This window comes from Salvelinus fontinalis, chromosome 13 (assembly GCF_029448725.1).
Source record: "Salvelinus fontinalis isolate EN_2023a chromosome 13, ASM2944872v1, whole genome shotgun sequence".
In the NCBI taxonomy this organism is placed as follows: Eukaryota; Metazoa; Chordata; class Actinopteri; order Salmoniformes; family Salmonidae; genus Salvelinus; species Salvelinus fontinalis.
This window is the reverse complement of record NC_074677.1, coordinates 26,114,476-26,133,623: the sequence shown is the minus strand read 5'-3', so window position 1 is coordinate 26,133,623 and position 19,148 is coordinate 26,114,476. Positions and strand designations below refer to the sequence as shown.

General features: G+C 40.5%; 1 protein-coding gene across 7 annotated transcripts in view; it reads left to right on the top strand.

The window, feature by feature from the left end:
- The window catches only part of LOC129868313 (nuclear receptor corepressor 1-like), a 121,391-nt gene that overhangs the window by 44,384 nt on the left and 57,859 nt on the right, over positions 1–19,148 (top strand). For all 7 annotated transcript variants that reach the window (XR_008761743.1, XM_055942181.1, XM_055942180.1 and 4 more), the window contains exons 11-14: positions 583–673; positions 1,009–1,187; positions 3,292–3,346; positions 3,533–3,634. Coding sequence is in view for 6 of the 7 variants with exons in the window: in XM_055942181.1 (XP_055798156.1) it covers positions 583–673; positions 1,009–1,187; positions 3,292–3,346; positions 3,533–3,634 (427 nt within the window). In the remaining variant the exon portion in view is untranslated. The remainder of the gene's footprint in view (positions 1–582; positions 674–1,008; positions 1,188–3,291; positions 3,347–3,532; positions 3,635–19,148) is intronic.

Genomic DNA, 19,148 nt, shown 5'->3' with positions numbered 1-19,148 from the left:
TGACACTTGTAGGTGTCATAGAGCAAAACAGAGAATACCATCATGTTCGTGAGAGTCATCTTTCTATGTAGTGGTCATAATAGTTTGTGGGCCAAACCGTTCGGACGCTACCTACGTTTTTGTGAGATGACTGATTTTTGGCATGTCAAATGGCGCTGTAGCTCTGCCACTTTCCACTAGAGATGTGAAAGGCCAACCTAGGCGAATGCGGTGGATTGAGACGTAGCCCATACAAAAAACATTGCTAGTTTAAACAGACAGATTGTGAAGGGTGCATCAATCAACTCTTAAGGATTAAGGAATGGTGAGGGAGGTAAACTTCTTCCTGAATGCATAAACAGCCTTGTTAGCAGACACAATGTTTTCCCTGCTTTGTTTGCAGATTTCTCAGAAAACCTGTTTGTTACAGCTAGATTTAGCCTCTTTTTTTTCTGTGAAGAGGTAACGGAAGGGTCATGAGGGAAGGAGGGGCACACTGTGATGTGATGGCACCTACCCAGTATTGTTATATGGAGGATGCACATTTGGTATTTTTAAAAGGTCATTATGTTTCTTAATTTCCGTGTTTGTTCTCCAATTTAGGGTTGGTCAGAGAGGAACTGGAATGTCTGCGACCATTGCCAGAAGCGAGCATGAGATTTCTGAAATCATCGATGGCCTTTCTGAACAGGAGGTGAGTGCTGTCAACTTTGAAACATCTCAGTTAAAGGTCATCATCCATTACCACTTCCTCTAGTTCTCAAGAATTGTAGGCGTGCCATTGGCTACATCCCGATTGTCTACCCTTCTCTCTGTGCACTTCCTGTCATGGATTTCACAATGGTTGAAACTCCCTCCAGCCAATGCTTGCACCAATCCTATGCTTTTAAATTAATGACGAAGTATGCAAGTACATACTTAGGAAGAACGGTGTAGAATCTGGATGCAGCCATTCAATCATCAGAGTGAAGTTCAAGTTGAAACAAGGTTAACAAAAATTGAAATTGCTAAACCCCTCTCGTTCAATAGAATAACGAGAAGCAGATGAGACAGCTGTCCGTCATCCCACCCATGATGTACGACACCGAGCAGAGGCGTGTCAGGTTCATCAACATGAACGGCCTGACGGATGACCCCATGAAGGTGTACAAGGCTCGGCAGTTCATGAATGTGTGGACCGAACATGAGAAGGAGATCTTCAAAGAAAAGTGAGTACCAGTTATTTTTTTGTCCTTGTAGCAGGGATCATCAACTAGATTCAGCTGTGGGACGATTTCTTCTTGAGCAGATGGTCAGGGGGCTGGAACATAATTACAAATTTGTAGACTGCAAATTGACCACAAGAAGTCCAACAGACAATATTTGATTTTAAACTATTTCAGTCCTTGCTTACATTTGTCTACGATCACATATCTCTATGTGTAGGAATACTTTTGAACAGATTTTCTCAGTTAAAATCACTTGGAGCTAGGGCTAACCCCATTTAGTCGCTTGTTTGGTCAATAGGCTGTTGGTCGACCGAGATTTCTTTAGTCGAGCGGTAGCAAAAAATAAATAAATTATCATGGTGTACAAGACACCTGTCTGATTCGCACTGAGTGGACTGATCCATTAAGGAGGCTGTGGGGATGGCGCAGTTTAAGACGTGGTACTGAAATTGTATGTGGTTATATTACATAAGAACAATGGTGCAATACTAAAAAAAATGATATTATTTTATAACAAATGCGCTTTCTCCCTTGTAGGATAGCGGTTGCTGTCCATGGTTCCGAAACGCATCAGTGTGCTGTTGAATTGGCAACATGGTCTAAAAGGCACCATGTGCATAATAGCATAGTTAACCAGCATATTGGTATTGAGAACAATACTGAAGCCAGCGGCAGAATGAGGAGATGAGATAACAGCCCTTGCCTTATTGTCTAAGAAAAGTGAGGAGAGAGGAAACCCAAACTTAATTAGGTCTATAATCAATAGCCTAACTGTTAAATGTGCCTGAGTTTATAAATCATCAGTATATCCACATAAATAAGACCGATCCAGCTTCTGTTGCCTGCTTTAGTGTTTGTTTAATAGCCTACTGATTCCGTGAGCACCAAGCCTCATGCAACGACATGTCCAGTAAACAATTTTGGCTGTTTTTATTCTTTGCTTTGCTGTAATAATGGCTTTCTTCTTTTTTTCTGTTAGAACAGCCTCTGGTATTATTTATAATTTGTCTGAAAAATACTATTTATAATAATAACACCTTGATCTCGTTCTTGTTTTTGTTATTATAATAATAAGTAATGTCATTATCATTAGTTGGCTTAGTATAGCAGCCTTGTATAACCACCATCGAAGTGTATACCTAAGGGATATCCTGTTTAGTCTTAATATCTACCGTACATTACTTAGACCTAAATTTCAATACTTCTATAGGCTATTGTATCAATCATTCATTCGGGGCCAATTGTGCGGCGCCCTATGGGACTCCCGATCACAGCCGGTTGTGATCCAGCCCTGGATCGAACCCGGGTCTGTAGTGACGCCTCTAGCACTGTGATGCAGTGCCTTAGACCGCTGTGCCACTCGGGAGGCCCTCCAATATTCTGTATCTTATCCACAGATAGTTCTCTGACCTCTTGGCTAGTGCTTTGTGGAAAAATATCATTCTGAACAAATTTCCTCGTAAATGATTTAAATTGTTTCCCACCGCGAATCCAAGTTCACTTGGAATTCCAAAATGTAAAATGTATCAAATGCCTGCCGAGGATGGAAAAGCATTTAGCGACTCTAGGCTGCAAATATTTTTTATGGAGGTTAGTGGCATCCTAACTTAACATTGTTTTCTTTCACTTAGCAGAAGATCTTTGGCTATGAATTGAAGAGGGGATATATTTCTTTAGCACCATCTAGCCTGACGACTCACACTGAAGTTGTTTGCTACGTACTTTAGTCCGAGACTGCCATCGCTGAAGTAATTTGTTGTGAGGGGCACAAGGGGCATTGTAGAAAACAGTCATCAGTGATTGGATTGACACATTACCCACGTTTTCTGGCTCTGGCCCAACCCATCGGTTTCTGGACCAATCAGACAGCCCCGAATGTGTTTGCATTTGGTGACGTGTCGGGCAGGTACTCAGATCCAGACTTTTGCAGAGAAGAAACTTAAGTCCGTGGACGTGGTGTAGCCTTTGGCCGGAGCAAGGAGTCTGGGTAGCCAGGCAACCATCCCTCAGCTGTATACCAAAACAAGTGGCGGGGCTGCCGTTTATTTTTTGAATCCCAAAATGTAGCTTTAACCGTGACTATTTTCCCTTGTTTTTCTCACAGGTTTGTTCAGCACCCAAAAAATTTTGGCCTCATTGCTTCTTATCTAGAGAGAAAGGTGAGCTACGGTGGATTGAATTCATTCTCTGGTGATTTTACTCTGTAGTAAAGCCTATTCTCCACTCTCCCCCATATGTTTATGAAGTTAATCCAACAAACCCAAAAGCACATGGTTTGCATTTGTTGTCTGTTATTTAAATGTTTCATGGGCTCATATGTCCCTCTGTCATCTCTCTCTCTGCAGTGTGTGTCCGATTGTGTCCTCTACTACTACTTGACCAAGAAGAACCAGAACTACAAGACACTGGTGAGACGCAACTACGGCAGACGGCGAGGGAGAAACCACGTGAGTTCTAGAGAGCATCTTCACTAGGGAATGACTAAATGTATTTGTGTTAATGAATGGGCTTTGGAAATACCGAGAGGCTGTCTGGGTGGGATTTAACCAGTAAATAGTGCTTGTGTCAGGGACTGGCATGCCAATGCCCCCCCCCCCCCCCCTGTTTTCGAGTGTCCCTCAAATGGAGCAACTAGTTACACGGAGAGATAACCCTATGGAATGGAACATTTTACTGCATCACTCGCGAACAGAAGAAGCAGCAAAAGGATAGCCTACCACGCAATTCATTGATGACGAGACTTGTGTTTTTCACAATACCTGTACTTGTGGCATTAATAGCTTTCCTTATATTTCTCATGCAAGAAATACGTATTTACCATATGCGTAACATACAGTATGAGAACTGCAAAATAACAATATGCCTGTAATGTACCTGTAGTTCAATGTGGAGTAGTACTGAAGCATGACATTCCATAATAGCAGTTTGACATTTTAACAGTTGCGTTTCATTTGCGCAGTCGTTTTCTGCAATTACTGAACCAGTGGAAGCAATTAAACATTAAAACCACTGTTCTGAACTAATATTAATACCAAATGTTTTAGGGTCCATACACGGATCAGCTACTACGTATTTGTATTTATTATGGATCCCCATTAGCTACTCTTCCTGGGGTCCAGCAAAATTAAGGCAGTTTATACAGTTTTAAAAACATTACAATACATTCACAGATTTCACAACACATAGTGTGCCCTTAGGCCCCTACTCCACCACTACCACATATCTACAGTACTAAATCCATGTGTATGTATAGTGCTTATGTTATCGTGTGTGTGTATGTGCCAATGTTTGTGTTGCTTCACAGTCCCCGCTGTTCCATAAAGTGTTTTTCCCCCCTGTTTTTTCAATCTAATTTTACTGCTTGCGTCAGTTACTTGATGTGGAATAGAGTTCCATGTAGTCATGGCTCTATGTAGTACTGTGTGCTTCCCATAGTCTGTTCTGGACTTGGGTGACTGTGAAGAGACCTCTTGTTGCATGTCTTGTGGGGTATGCATGGGTGTCCGAGCTGTGTGCCTGTAGTTTAGACAGACAGCTCGGTGCATTCAACATGTACCTCTCATAAATAAAAGTAGTGATGAAGTCAATCTCCTCCACTTTCAGCCAGGAGAGATTGACATGCATATTATTATTAGCTCTCTGTACATCCAAGGGCCAGCCATGCTGCCCTGTTCTGAGCCAATTGTCTTTTTTTGTGGCACCTGACCTCCAGACTGAACAGTAGTCAAGGTGTGACAAAACTATGTAGGACCTGCCTGGTTGATAGTGTTGTTAAGGCAGAGCATTGCTTTATTATAGACAGCCTTCTCCCCATCTTAGCTACTACTGCGTTAATATGGTTTGACCATGACCGTTTACAATCTAGGGTTACTCCAAGCAGTTTAGTCATCTCAACTTGCTCAATTTCCACATGTATTTATTACATGAGTTGAGGTTTAGTGAGGGTTTTGTTCCAAATACAATGATTTTAGTTTTTGGGCTAACTTATTCCTTGCCACCCACTCTGAAACTGACTGCAGCTCTTTGAGTGTTGCAGTCATTTCAGTTGCTGTAGTAGCTGACGTGTATTGTGTTGAGTCATCCGCATACATAGACACTCTGGCTTTACTCAAAGCCAGTGGCATATCATTAGTAAAAATTGAAACAAGCAAGGGGCCTAACCAGCTACCCTGGGGAATTTCTGATTCTAACTGGATTATTTTTAAGAGGCTTCCATTTAAAGAATGTCCTCTGTTCTGTTAGACAAGTAACTCTTTATCAACAATATAGCAGGGGGTGTAAAGCCATAACACACATTTTTACAGCAGCAGACTATGATCGATAATGTCAAAAGCTGCCCCAAAGTCTAACAAGACAGCCCCCACAATAATTTTATCATCAGTCATTTGTGTAAGTGCTGTGCTTGTTGAGTGTCCTTCCCTATAAGCATGCTGAAATTCTGTTGTACATTTTTTTTACTGTGAAATATCCATGTATTTGGTCAGACACAATTTATTCCAGAAGTTTAATAAGGGTAGGTAATAAGCTGATTGGTCAGCTATTTGAGCCAGTAAAGGGGGCTTTACTATTCTTGGGTAGCAGAATGACTTGAGCTTCCATCTAGGCCTGAGGGCACACGCTCTCTAGTAGGCTTAAATTGACTGTGGCAAATAGGAGTGGCAATATCATCTGCTATTATCCTCAGTAATTTTCTATCTAGATTGTCAGTCCCTGGTGGTTTGTCATTGTTGATAGAAAACAATAATTTTTTCACCTCTTACACACTGACTTTACAGAATTCAAAAGTAGAATTCTTGTCTTTCATAATTTGGTCTGATATACGTGGATGTGTAGTGTGAATGTTTGTTGCTGGCATGTCATCCCCAAGTTTGCTAACCTTGCCAATGAAAAAGTCATTAACTTCTTATGCCTGCATCCTGCTACCGGGATCGATATGACAGCAGCCAGTGAAAGTGCAGGGTGCCAAATTCAAACAGAAATCTCATAATTAAAATTCCTCAAACATACATGTGTCTTATATCATTTTAAAGGTTATCTTGTTGTTAATCCCACCAAAGTGTCCGATTTCAAATATGCTTTTTAGCGAAAGCACTACAAACAATTATGTTAGGTCACCACCAAACCACAATAAGCACAGCCATTTTTCCAGCCAAAGAGGAGTCACAAAAAGCAGAAATAGAGATAAAATTAATCACTAACCTTTGATTATCTTCATCAGATGACACTCATAGGACTTCATGTTACACAATACATGCATGTTTTGTTTGACGAAGTTCATATTTATAACAAAACATCTGAGTTTACATTGGCGCGTTACATTCACTAGTTCCAAAAACATCAAGTGTTTTTGCATAGCCACATCGTTTCAACAGAAATACTCATCATAAATGTGGATGATAATACAAGTTATATACATGGAATTATCGATATACCTCTCCTTAATGCAACCGCTGTGTCAGATTTAAAAAAAACTTTACGTAAAAAGCAAATCATGCAATAATCTGAGACGGAGCTCAGAACAATAGCCAAATTAGCCGCCATGTTGGGGTCAACAGAAACTACATGATGAATGTTTCCTTACCTTTTGATGAACTTCATCAGAATGCAGTCCTAGGAATCCCAGGTCAACAATAAATGCTTGATTTGTTCGATAATGTCCGTTATTTATGTCCAATTAGCTACTTTGGTTAGCGCGTTAGCGGTAAACAATTCCAAAGTCACAAAGCGCATCCTCTATAATGTGACAAAATGTCCAAAAGTTCCGTAACAGTCAGTAGAAACATGTCAAACGTTGTACTGAATCAATCTTTAGAATGTTGTTAACATACATCTTGAATAACGTTCCATCCGGAGAATTAGATTGACTTCAGAAGAGCGATGGAACGGACGTCCTACTCATGTGAAGGCGCATGGTGAATGCGTGATCAGCTCGTGGCAGTGATTACTCATTCCTGTCTCCTTCGGCCCCCCTTCACATTAGAGCCATCAGACAAAGTTCTATTGACTGTTGACATCTAGTGGAAGCCGTAGGAAGTGAAAACTCATCAATATCTTGCTGTAATTTCAATGAGAGCTTGGTTGAAAATCTGCCACCTCAGAAACAATTCAAACAGGAAGTGGAACTTCTCAGGTTTTTGCCTGCCATATGAGTTCTGTTATACTCAGACATAATTCAAACAGTTTTAGAAACTTCAGAGTGTTTTCTATCCAATACGAATAATAATTTGCATATATTAGCAACTGTGACTGAGGAGCAGGCAGTTTACTCTGGGCACCTTTCATCCAAGCTACTCAATACTGCCCCTGCAGCCATAAGAAGTTAAAGAAGAAGCCATCTGATTCAATGAATGAAGGAGCCGAGTTCGCTTTTTTACCCAAAATTTCATTTAAGGTGCCCCAAAGCTTTTTACTATACTTTTTTATATAATTTGTCTTTGTTTCATAGTGTAGTTTTCTTCAGTCACATGATTTCTTAATTTGTAGTATGTTTGCCAATTAGTTGGGCTGCCAGACTTAATTGCCAACCATACCATTTTTCAATTCCTCATCAATCCAAGGGGATTTAACAGTTTTTAGTAATTTTCTTAATGGGTGTGTGCTTATTAGTAACTGGAATAAGTAGTTTCATAAATGCGTCAAGTGCAGTGTCTGGTTGCTCCTCACTACACACCACAGACCAGCAAATATTCTTTACTTCATCAACATATGAATCACTACAAAACTTATTGTATGACCTCTTATACAATATATTAGGCCCAGCCTTTGGAACTTTGGTTTTCCTAGATATGGCTATTATATTGTGATCACTACATCCTATGGATTTGGATACTGCTTTAAAGCAAATATCTGCTGCATTAGTAAAGATGTGATCAATACATGTTGATGATTTAATTCCTGTGCTGTTTATATCTACCCTGGTAGGTTGACTGACAACCTGATCCAGGTTCCAGGCACTGGTTACAGTTTGAAGTTTTTTCCTGAGTGGGCAGCTTGATTATAGCCAGTCAATATTTAAATCACCTGGAAATTATATTTCTCTATCACATACATTATCAAGCATTTCACACATGATCCAGATACTGACTGTTTGCACTTGGTGGTCTATAGCAGCTTCCCAAAAGAATGGGCTTCAGGTGAGGCAGATTAACCTGTAGCCATATTACTTCAACAGTATTTAACATTAGATCGTCTCTAAGCTTTACACGAATGTGGTCCTCAATATAGACCGCAACACCGCCTCCATTGTCATTTCGGTCTTTTCTGTAGATGTTGTAACCATGTTTTACTGCTACTGAATCATCAAAGGTGTTATCTAAGTGAGTTTCAGAGAGTCAGAATATCAATGTCATCTGTTACAAGCAAGTTATTGACTTCATGGACCTTGTTTCTTAGGCTACGTGTGTTAACATGGGCTATTTTTAGCACTTTTCTGGGTTGCTGGAATGTTTTTCATGCTTTACTGGGAAGCTTATCAGAAGTAGACTTACTCATGTTATTTACGTTGACGCTGATAGTGCAGAGTGAGCTGAATAAAGTGGTCTTCCTACTATTGCACACCGCCTCAGTGCTAACAGTATAACTCTGGTTTATAGGCTCAATTTCTGCTTACAATAGCTGTAGGATAAACATATTTATTCAGTGCAATTAAGGGTACATAAATTGAATTTCTTACGTTGTGTTTGCCAATGATCATGTACATTTGATGCAGCATTATGACGACTCATTGTTTCAACGCAGCCTTGAAATGCGGGGACAGAGTCCAGGAGCCAAGATGATTTGGATGGACTCCTTCATTCCTGTAGAGTATCTTCTGTTTACAGAAGGTGTCAAAGTTATCAATAAAAGTGACTCCAGCAGAGCTACAGTAGTAATTTTGCCAGATGTGTAATGCCAGCAGTCTGCTGAATCTTTCACACCCGCATGTTTCTCATATCAAAATTGACTGAGCACAGAATGCATCCCTGCGCTTTCTACAATGAGAATATCAAACACAGTTCAGAGCGTGATGTCAGATGTGTCATATCAGAATCGGTGCTTCATCCAATATCACGTGTGACAGCTGTCATCAGTCAGCCGCATCACCTAACCAGCCATTAGCATTAGGCCTACATTAGCCTACTCAGCTGCTTCTCTCCGTTCCCTCTTTCTGCGCATCTCCATCAGTTTTAAAATGTTATTTAGCCGTGATGGCGATCTGGGGTGTGCTGACAGTGAGGCTTCTGTTACATTTGTGTAATTATTGGAGCGGCTCGAGCGCGAGAAACGTGAATATATTGTATATTTGAACTTCGGCTGTAGGGAACTAGTGCACATTACGGTCTGACTAGGCTTCACTGTCATCGCAATCTCCGAGTGCCACTGTCATAGAGGGGAAAACAGAGCACAGCGACCACATTGCGGCTTTACATCGCTGAAAACCGCGTGTCTACAGACCAAACAACTCAAAAGTTATGCCCTATATTATCGGAGCTATATCTTCTCCCCTTTCTACCACGAATCGCGCATTTTATAGAATTCCATAAATCGGGTCAGTGGCCATTTTTAACTACTTGTGGGCCGCACTTTTTTTTTTTTATAACAAATGATCTTGTTTAGTAATGTTACCTAGCTAGCTAATTTGGTAACTTGGATGGCAAAAAACTATCTATTTGGATATGAGCAAATCAGCTGTAAAGTTTTCTGCAAAATATATTTTTTGCCTTTTTTATAATCCTTTAATAATGTACTTAAACATCCAAGTGTAAACACTTAAGGAACTATATATAGCACATGCAAAATAAAAAAGCTAAACAAAACATCCCTTGCATGTAGAGCTGACCCCATTTAGTCAATTGTTAGGACGATAGGCTGTTGATCAATGGACGATAGGCTGTTGGTCATCCCCACGATAGGCCGTGGGGATGACACACCAGTACCAGTAGTACATTTTACCATTAATTCCCATACATTTTAATCTACAATGTTTGGCTACGGTAATTTCTGAAAATGCATTCAATTTACTATTATTATTATTTGTCTTTTACCGTTCTCATTGTCAGTGGACACGTTGTTCATGGAGCGCACAACCTCGGCTACACTTGTGAGGAACATGTTTTGGTTTATTTAATTTAATTTAGGAGTGGTCAATTTTATTCTTTGTCTTTTGTTTGTAGCGCTCCTGTCAATGTTGAGTAAGGACACCTAATTATACATAGAAGGCGGTCTAGGCTACCTGGCCTGTGCGCAAATGTAGGCCTATAAATGTGGCCATTTGGGGATCGAACTCGCCAACAATGTGGAACTTCTCAAAGTAATTTCAATTTCACCTCAAACAGCAAGTAAGCAAAGTTTATTTATTTTTTACATCCATTGAGTGACAATAGTTCCTCAACGTAGCCTATTTGAAAAATCTTTCCAGCTCTCTTTCGATAACCACTCAGCGTGAAAGGGGGAAATAAATGTCATGCTCTGTTCCGGTGGAAACGTCATAAAATAAGCCTACCTGATTTTCTAATTATCCATTGCGCACAAAGCCTATAGCTATGTCTGTCCGGAGCTCACTGGAGCAGGAAACTTTGAGGGCCCAGAATATTTTATACAATGGTGCAAGTTTTCTAGCACGAGCTTCAGGCCTGACCCAAGTTAATAGTTGAAACATTGTATCAAGTTCCTTGCAGACAGGTCATGTGTAGCCAATGTGATTTATAGGATATTTGTTTTTATCAGGATATTTTCTACCTGCAGGCTGCAATATTTTTGTTTGTTGGCTTTATGTAGGTTATTTTTACATAGTTGGCATGGTAATAGAAGTTACTTTTTAGATGTATCATTTTCATTTAGATTTGGATAGAATTTTGATTAAACACATGACAATGATTTTGAGATACAAAGACTTTATTATAAATGAAATGAAACTGTTCCACGACAATGTGCATATGAAAATCATAACGGCCACGCAGATCGGTAGAAATGGTATGAATAATTGGCACTCCAAATGGAAAAGGTTGCTCACCCGTGGTGTAGCCTATTAGGAGTGTAAAATCTGAATCTGCTAAGGCTAGCAGCAGCGGGAGGAAAAGGGTTGAACTTTTTGTAATTTTCTGGTTAGGCAATCTGGATTTCAGACTTCCTCTAGTCATTTGTGTCTTAATTATTTAATCACTGTGCTTAAAGCATCAGACCAGCTCAGTAGCCTACATATAGTTGATTTTATTAAAACATATAGGGTGTGTCTATAAGGGAAAAATACACATTTACAAATTTCGATTGGTCAAAAGAACAGACCAAGAAAAAAAAGAAGTTGTCGTGGACAGCCCTAAACCAATATAATCATAGGAAGGAGATGGATCTGTTTTGTTTTTGTGTAGCACACGTGCAGAACATATAGAAAATGGTATCTTGATACTTGACTTGGCATCACATCGTTAGTAAAATGTTGGTATCTTGACAACCCTACTCTGAAAATAAGGCAATTGTTTGGCAGTTTACACAGTATTGATGCGTTTCCGTTTCACCTTTTTGGGCCCTCACCAGTTTGCATCCCTGCATTAAATAACAAGAATTACAATTCATACAAATTTCAAATGCACATAAAGCTAGCTAAATGTATATCTAGCTGGCTGTGTTAGCTAGTCAGCTTGTTAAATAACAATTTGCTTAAATTAACATTTAAGAAAAATATACATGATTGTTTGTCTCCACATTTACAGTTAAGAGGAATATGTTAATGTTTTACATGATTCGTTGTGAAGTTATAATTACTTACATTTGTTTACGTCCTAGTATTTTTGTCAGTTATATTCTTGAAGCAACTCTCCAGTGTTGGGTCGCAGAGCTTCATGGAAGTTTTGGGAAACACTTGATAGAAAGTCTGCTCCTGAAAAGGCACTACGCCTTGCTCAAAGTTGAATTGGGATACCACCACGACTCGATGGGGGGGTGTATTGGGATTGAGCCTATATAACATGTTAGTGACGACGTATTTGTTTATCATCCGCCATGGTTTGTGTTGGGCTTTGGAGCAGGAGGCCCTCTAGTAAGCAAACCTTATCTTGGCTGCTCTTATTTTATGTCCTACCCTCCCTCTTTTTAAGGGGTCTACACAGAATACGCAAACTCGGTCTACTGAGCGTGTCAGTGTGGTTTTTCGTCACAAAAGGGTGCGCTTGTAGTGTGCGCCGACATTCGACGTACTTCCATGCCAGATGACAATTCTAACGTGCCGTATCATCCCTTCCGTAGCCGTGTAGGCAATGAAGCTTGCTTGGTTCCTTGATCTGATCTATATGCTATTGGCTATGCATCAAAGTAGCCTATTTTGCATTGATAAGCAAATATAATCTCAGCAACTGTTCAAACAGTAAACGAAAAAACAAACACCCCCCCCCCCCCCCCCTTAATGTATTTTGTTTTCGATGTAATAACTAGTGGTTCCAGGCTAATGGTAAAAACAGCTGTGAGATGTGCTTTTTTTGCATTGATAACCAAATATAATCTCAGCGAATGTTCAAATAATAAACCAAACAACATTGTAGACTTATAGAATCCCACAATGTTTTTTGTTTAGAAGTGATCACATTATTCTAGGCTAAAACAAGCTGTGTTTTTTCTTCATGACGACAAATGGACATTCTATTTTTGGCTATTATGGGAGCGAATGCATTGAAGCAGCATATCAAATTAGGATAATGTTGTAGATTACACTGGCAAGTATAAGAATGTTTGCCAGGGGATATTATTTCATTATAAATCTGATTATTTCACATGAAGATGTGAGAAGCTTAAGTTAGCTAGCTTGCAGTGTTTTAGCCAACTTGCTAGCAAGGGAAGACAATTGCCATTTTTTTCCCCCTTCTTTCACAACAAATGAGAAGACGACAAGAAGTATTTTGTTTAGAAGTAAGGATTCCAGGTTATTGTGAAATGGTGGAGCCTGCTGTGCTTGTGCTTTTTTCCCCCTCCATGACCAAAACACGACATCCTATTTTCTTTTTAGCTGATAAGGGAATATATTACACAGGCAAGTATAATATTTGCCTGGCATATTTTATTTATTTTTATGAATCTGATTATTTCACATGGAGATGTGAGAAGCTAAAAATTCTAGCTAGCTTGGTGTACTTTTAGCCAGGCTTAAGCCAGCTAGCCACTATTTTTATTTTATTTAACTAGGCAAGTCAGTTAAGAACAAATTATTATTTACAATGACGGCCTAGGAACAGTGGGTTAACTGCCTTGTTCAGTGGCAGAGTGACAGATTTTTACCTTGTCAGCTCGTGGATTCGATCTAGCAACCTTTCGGTTACTAGCCCAACGCTCTAACCACTAGGCTACCTGCCGCCCCCTACTAGCAAGGGAAGGCGACTCAAAATGAAAAGACAAAAATGAAATACTTTGCTTTTGCCCCCTTGTGAATGGGAGTGGGATTGGCAAGGATATGTTACCAAAAGGCGCATGCATGCACATAGATCAACAGAGTGGAGCTTGTAGTGACCTTTAGCCCACAGTGCCTCCTCAGCTCTCCCTCCCTTTTTGTGTATTAGGCTAGGAGTAGAACCACAGGGGCTTGTGAGGTTTGGGAGCTGAGTGAGCGTAGGCTCTTGATGTGTTGTGTGGGTAAATAAGAACCAGGCCCCAGGCATAGAAGCAGAACAGAGTGGAGCTAGGTCTGGGCTGGCTTGCTGAGACTGATTTATGGAAGGGCTGGGGAGCAGCAAACGTTCCCAGGAATCTTTTTAATCTGGTTTCCATAGTTGGGAGGCTCCGTGTTGCTTTCCAGAGCCTGAGGGAAGAGAAAGCGAGAGGGAGGTCAAAAAGGAAAGTCAGACTCCCTCTCTGTGAACTCACCCAGTCATCCTCAATTCTAGTCTCCGTCCATCCTAACTGCTAAAATATGTTGATGCGCATCAGTAGGCTCTCTTGTTTAACTTTTTCGGAGGGTTTAAGGTAATTTCCTCAATTTGGTTACGGTGAGAAAATTGTCAGAACCTTTATTTCTGCAGAAGGAGTGAGACATTGGCAGTTGCTTTTACATTGGGTGAGATGCAGACTTCACTCAATAAGGTTATCCGTGCCTTGGAGCTCTGCTTACCAACGGCGTGCCCGTGCTGTTTTACTTCAGACGTGTTTAATATTGTTTTTTTTTCTCACAAGAACACTGGAGGAGTGTTAATCAATGAGGTTTATGCACATTTTGTCATTTTTGTTTCATAATCGCCTAGTCAGCCTTGAGACTCTGTTTTACCCCATTAAAATCCAACAAGGCTCTCTGCTTGGAGTAGAAAAAAATAAAACATAGTTGGAGGCTGCAGTTGAGTTGATTGAGTGTTTTCCATTGGATTTGAGCAGTGGTCTGAATGTGGGTTAGCGTTACATACGGTGCATTTGGAAAGTATTCAGACCCCTTCATTTTTTCCCACATTTTGTTACGTTACAGCCTTTGTAATTTAAATTTTTAAAAGTCTAAACGGGTTTTTCATTCCGCCCCCAAATTTCTAAAAAAATTAAACAGATCCCTTATTTACATAAGTATTCACACCATTGGCTGTGAGACTTGAAGTTGAGCTCAGGTGCATCCAGTTTCTATTGATAATCCTTGATGTTTCTACAAGCCATGAGGTCGGAGGAATTGTCCATAGAGCACCGAGATAGGATCGTGTCAAAGCACAGATCTGTGTACCAAAACATTTCTGCAGCATTGAAGGTCCCCTCCCGGTGAAGCATGGTGGTGGCAGTGTTATGCTGTGGGGATGTTTTTCAGCAGCAGGGACTGGGATACATGTCAGGATCAAGGCAGAGATGAACGGAGCAAGTGCAGAGATCCCTGATGAAAACCTGCTCAGGACCTCAGACTGGGGCGAAGGTTCACCTCCCAACAGGGAAACGACCCTAAGCACACAGCCAAGACAACACAGGAGTGGCTTCGGGACAAGTCTCTGACTGTCCTTGAGTGGCCCAGCCAGAGCCCGGACTTGAATCCGATCAAACATCTCTGGAGAGACATAATAATAGCTGTGCAGCGACGCTCCCCATCCAACCTGACAGAGCTTGAGAGGATCTGCGGAGAAGAATAGGAGAAACTCCCCAAATACAGATGTGCCAAGCTTGTAGCGTCATACCCAAGAAGACTCGAGGCTGTAATCGCTGCTGAAGGTGCTTCAATATAGGACTGAGTATAGGGTCCGAATACTTATGTAAATGTGATTTTTCATTTGTTTTTGCTTTGTCATTATGGGGGATTGTGTGTAGATTGAGGGGGGGGAAACAATTTAATAAGTTTTAGAATATGGCTATAACGTAACAATTGGTGAAAAGTGAAGGGGTCTGAATACTTTCCAAATGTACTTTAAGTGGTAGTGGTATGCCCTGGGGCTGCTGTTGAAACAGGCAGCCAGCCTGCACTCCCTTTAGGGCTGGGTGATATTGACAAAATATATCACAACAATGTTCACATTTTTAAAGTTATTTTATGTTTTTGAATAAGTTAGAAATATGATTTGAGTAATTCATGACCCTAGGGTGGCAAAACATAAGTTATAATTGATTTCAATGGGGCTTTCTCCATTCAATTCAACTATAAAAATTATAAACTATAAAAAATTATACACGCCGGAGTTGCATATCACACTTAACAAACCAAACACTGACATACCATTTATAGAAAGTAAACTGAGAACTCAAACGGGTCCGTGCATCAATACAAGTATATAGTAAAATATGGTATATGCGGTTCCAGCCTCAGTTGAGCGCACAGAGGTCAGGCAGGCCTAGGGCAGGGCAAGGGAGGGTAAGGGATTGCACACAGGTTGGCTTTACGCCTAGAGAAGAGTTGTGTGCGGGTGAGAGAGGGACTAGTGTGTCTTATGTCTGAGGACAGTACACCAAGTCCCATCTATTAACTGGCATACGGGATTTGTATTCATTGGTACATATTGTTTATGTTTGCAGGGTTACGGTAATGTTAACCAAATGTTGTGAATTGTTGTACGCTAAAAGCTGTGTCTGAGTTGATGATCACCTCCATGACTCACACTTTTTCTGGGCGACAAACATTTAACACTGTTCTGTAATCCCAGCATAGCTTTAACAGCTGATTTCATAATTTATTTCGTATCATCTCGTGTTGTCTGAGCTCTCCTCTCTCTAATGCCTGTATCCCAGGACGATGGACTGCCTTGGCTTTCCCTCTTGGGCTTTTCTAGCTCATTGATGCCTTTGGCGCTTCCTCTGGGCCTCTGGCCCATGTATGTGTAATTCACTCATGTCCCTTGCCCCGCTATCTGCAGAACATACATTGAGGTCTGGAATTATTGGATCCCTTGATGAAGATGAACAAAAAAGACGGCATAAAATAAACTGAGCTTTATTGTATGCACATTAAAAAATATATATATATATATATATATATATATATTACTAATACAATTGCTCAGAGAAAGATTTTGTTTAACAAGTAATAAAAAATAATATGGGGGTCAATTATTGGATTCCCTGTTTTCAATACTCCAGCACCCTCCCATTGTGAGGATAAAACATTTTAGAAAAAGGCTAAGTGTTATGAGATTGGAGAACACATTGGGAGGGATCTTAGACCATTCATCTGTACAGAATCTTTCCAGATCCTTGATATCCTTCATCTGCGCTTATAGACTGCCCTCTTCAATGGTGTTCAGAGACTGAGATGGCCAGTTATAAAATGTTGATTTTGTGACCAATTAAACATTTCTTTGTGAATTTTGATTAGTGCTTGGGGTTATGACCGCAAGTGGATCTTCCAGCAAGACAAAGTGTCAAGCCTCCTGGCAGAGGCAACCAGGTTTTTGGCTAAAATGTCCTGGTACTTGGTAAAGTATGATGCTGTTGACCTTAACAAGGGCCCCAGGATCAGTGGAAACAAAATAGCCCCATAACACCAAGTGCCACCATATTTACAATATGGATGAGGTATTTTCTTCATATGCATTTTTTTAACCACCGCTGGTGTGCATGGTCAGACTTCTATTTTTGTGTCATATGACCATACAATATAGCTCAGTATTTGTACTAGGCTATTAGTATTTTTTGCTAAGTAATTCCATTAATTCCGGATCCCACTGTACATGTACTTCATTGATCCCTGTGGACCCTGTACTTATAGAACATTCTGTCTATGTATGGATTATGGCCCCAGCCAACCAAATGCATAGATCAGGTCACAGAAAGGGCAGAGCACCAAGAGGCACCATGTCAGAGAATTAATAATAATCGGTTAGTCTAGCAATAGTGCTGTCTGCTGCCTCCAGACCAAATATTGCACACCGAGGTTCGATTCACTGGTCCGTCTCATCTTCTCCCTCTGACATACCACTGTCTGTGGAAAATATGTACAATATAATACAGGTGGGATAAGTGGGTATAATTGATGAGAAAGTGTTGGTGTGGTGCAGTTGTATTAATAGTACATCATATTTTATCACGGATGTAACATCGTGTTCCTCTCACTATTGTGTTTCCCACTGCCTGGTGACCTTCAGTCATATCTCGCTTGGCAGGGTATGACTGCAGAGTAGAGGCCCGAGTGGACTTCTCTACTTCTGAACCACTGTAGATTAATGCCACCAGTCAAGTTGTAAGAATCATGTGTGTGTTGTACTCATAACTGATGAGAGAAATAGACTAGTTTGTGTTAAGTCAGTAGACATTCCTGCTACTATTACTTGAGAGCTCATTTAAAGGATTGTCTGGCTTCTGACAATGGCCTTTACATATACTGAACAAAATATAAACTCAACATGTAATAATTTCAATTTTTTTACTGGGTTACTATTCATATAAGAAAAACAGTCAATTGAAGTAAATTAATTAGGCCCTAATCTATGGATTTCACATGACTAGGCAGGGGTGCAGCCATGGGTGGGCCTGGTTCCCAAGTGCCCACCCTGGCACAGCCAATCAGAGTGGGGGGGGGGGGGGGGTCCCCACAAAAGGGCTTTATTACAGACAGAACTCCTCCTCAGTTTCATCAGGTGGCTGGTTTCAGATGATCCTGTAGGTGAAGAAGCCGGATGTGGAGGTCCTGAGCTGGCGTGGTTACACGTGAGGCCGTTTGGACATACTGCCAAAACCTCAAAAATTACGTTGGTGGCAGTTTATGGGAGAGAAATGAACATTAAATTCTCTGGCAACAGCTCTGGTGGACATTCCTGCAGTCAGCATGACAATTGAACACTCCGTGAACATTTGAGAGATCTGTGTCATTGCATTGTGTGACACAACTGCACCAAAAAGTGGCCTTTTATTGTCCCCGGCACAAGGTGCACCTGTGTAATGATCACTTTTAATCAGTTTCTTGACATGCCACACCTGTCAGGTGGATGGATTATCTTGGCAAAGGAGAAATGCTCACTAACAGGGATGCAAAACATTTGAGAGAAATAAGCTTTTTCTGTTTATGAAAAGTCTGGGATATTTGTTTTTCAGCTCATGAAACATGGCACCAACACTTGACATGTTTTGTTTATTTTTGTTCAGTATAGTTAGAGGAAGCGACTCTGTTACTATATGTCAGTCTATACATGCAGAAACAAAAAAATAGGGCTCTGTTTGCCTCGGAGACAGGAGGACATGTATCACAAGTTTGGTTCTGGGGTCACTGGAGGCATGATGTGTCCAGCAGCCCTCAGCATCATCAGTCCAATAATCACAAGTATTAGCCTTGTTCAGCCAGAGCACACAGCCACTGACCTTCTCACATGCAAATTCATCTGCCAGTCATTTCTTCTGCTGTAAAAGGGTTATGTAACAGTGTGGAAAAAATGTGTTTGTATACATTATTGATAGGCTGTCATTATATATATATAGGAGTTCTTAACGGACTCGTCTGTTTACATGAAAGTTTTATTAAGTTAATATTCAGTCATGTATTACGGTATGCATTTAAAATACCCATTGTCAGTGAAGTGAAAATGCCACGGCCTTGTCATATGGTGGAAAGCAGCTCAAGCC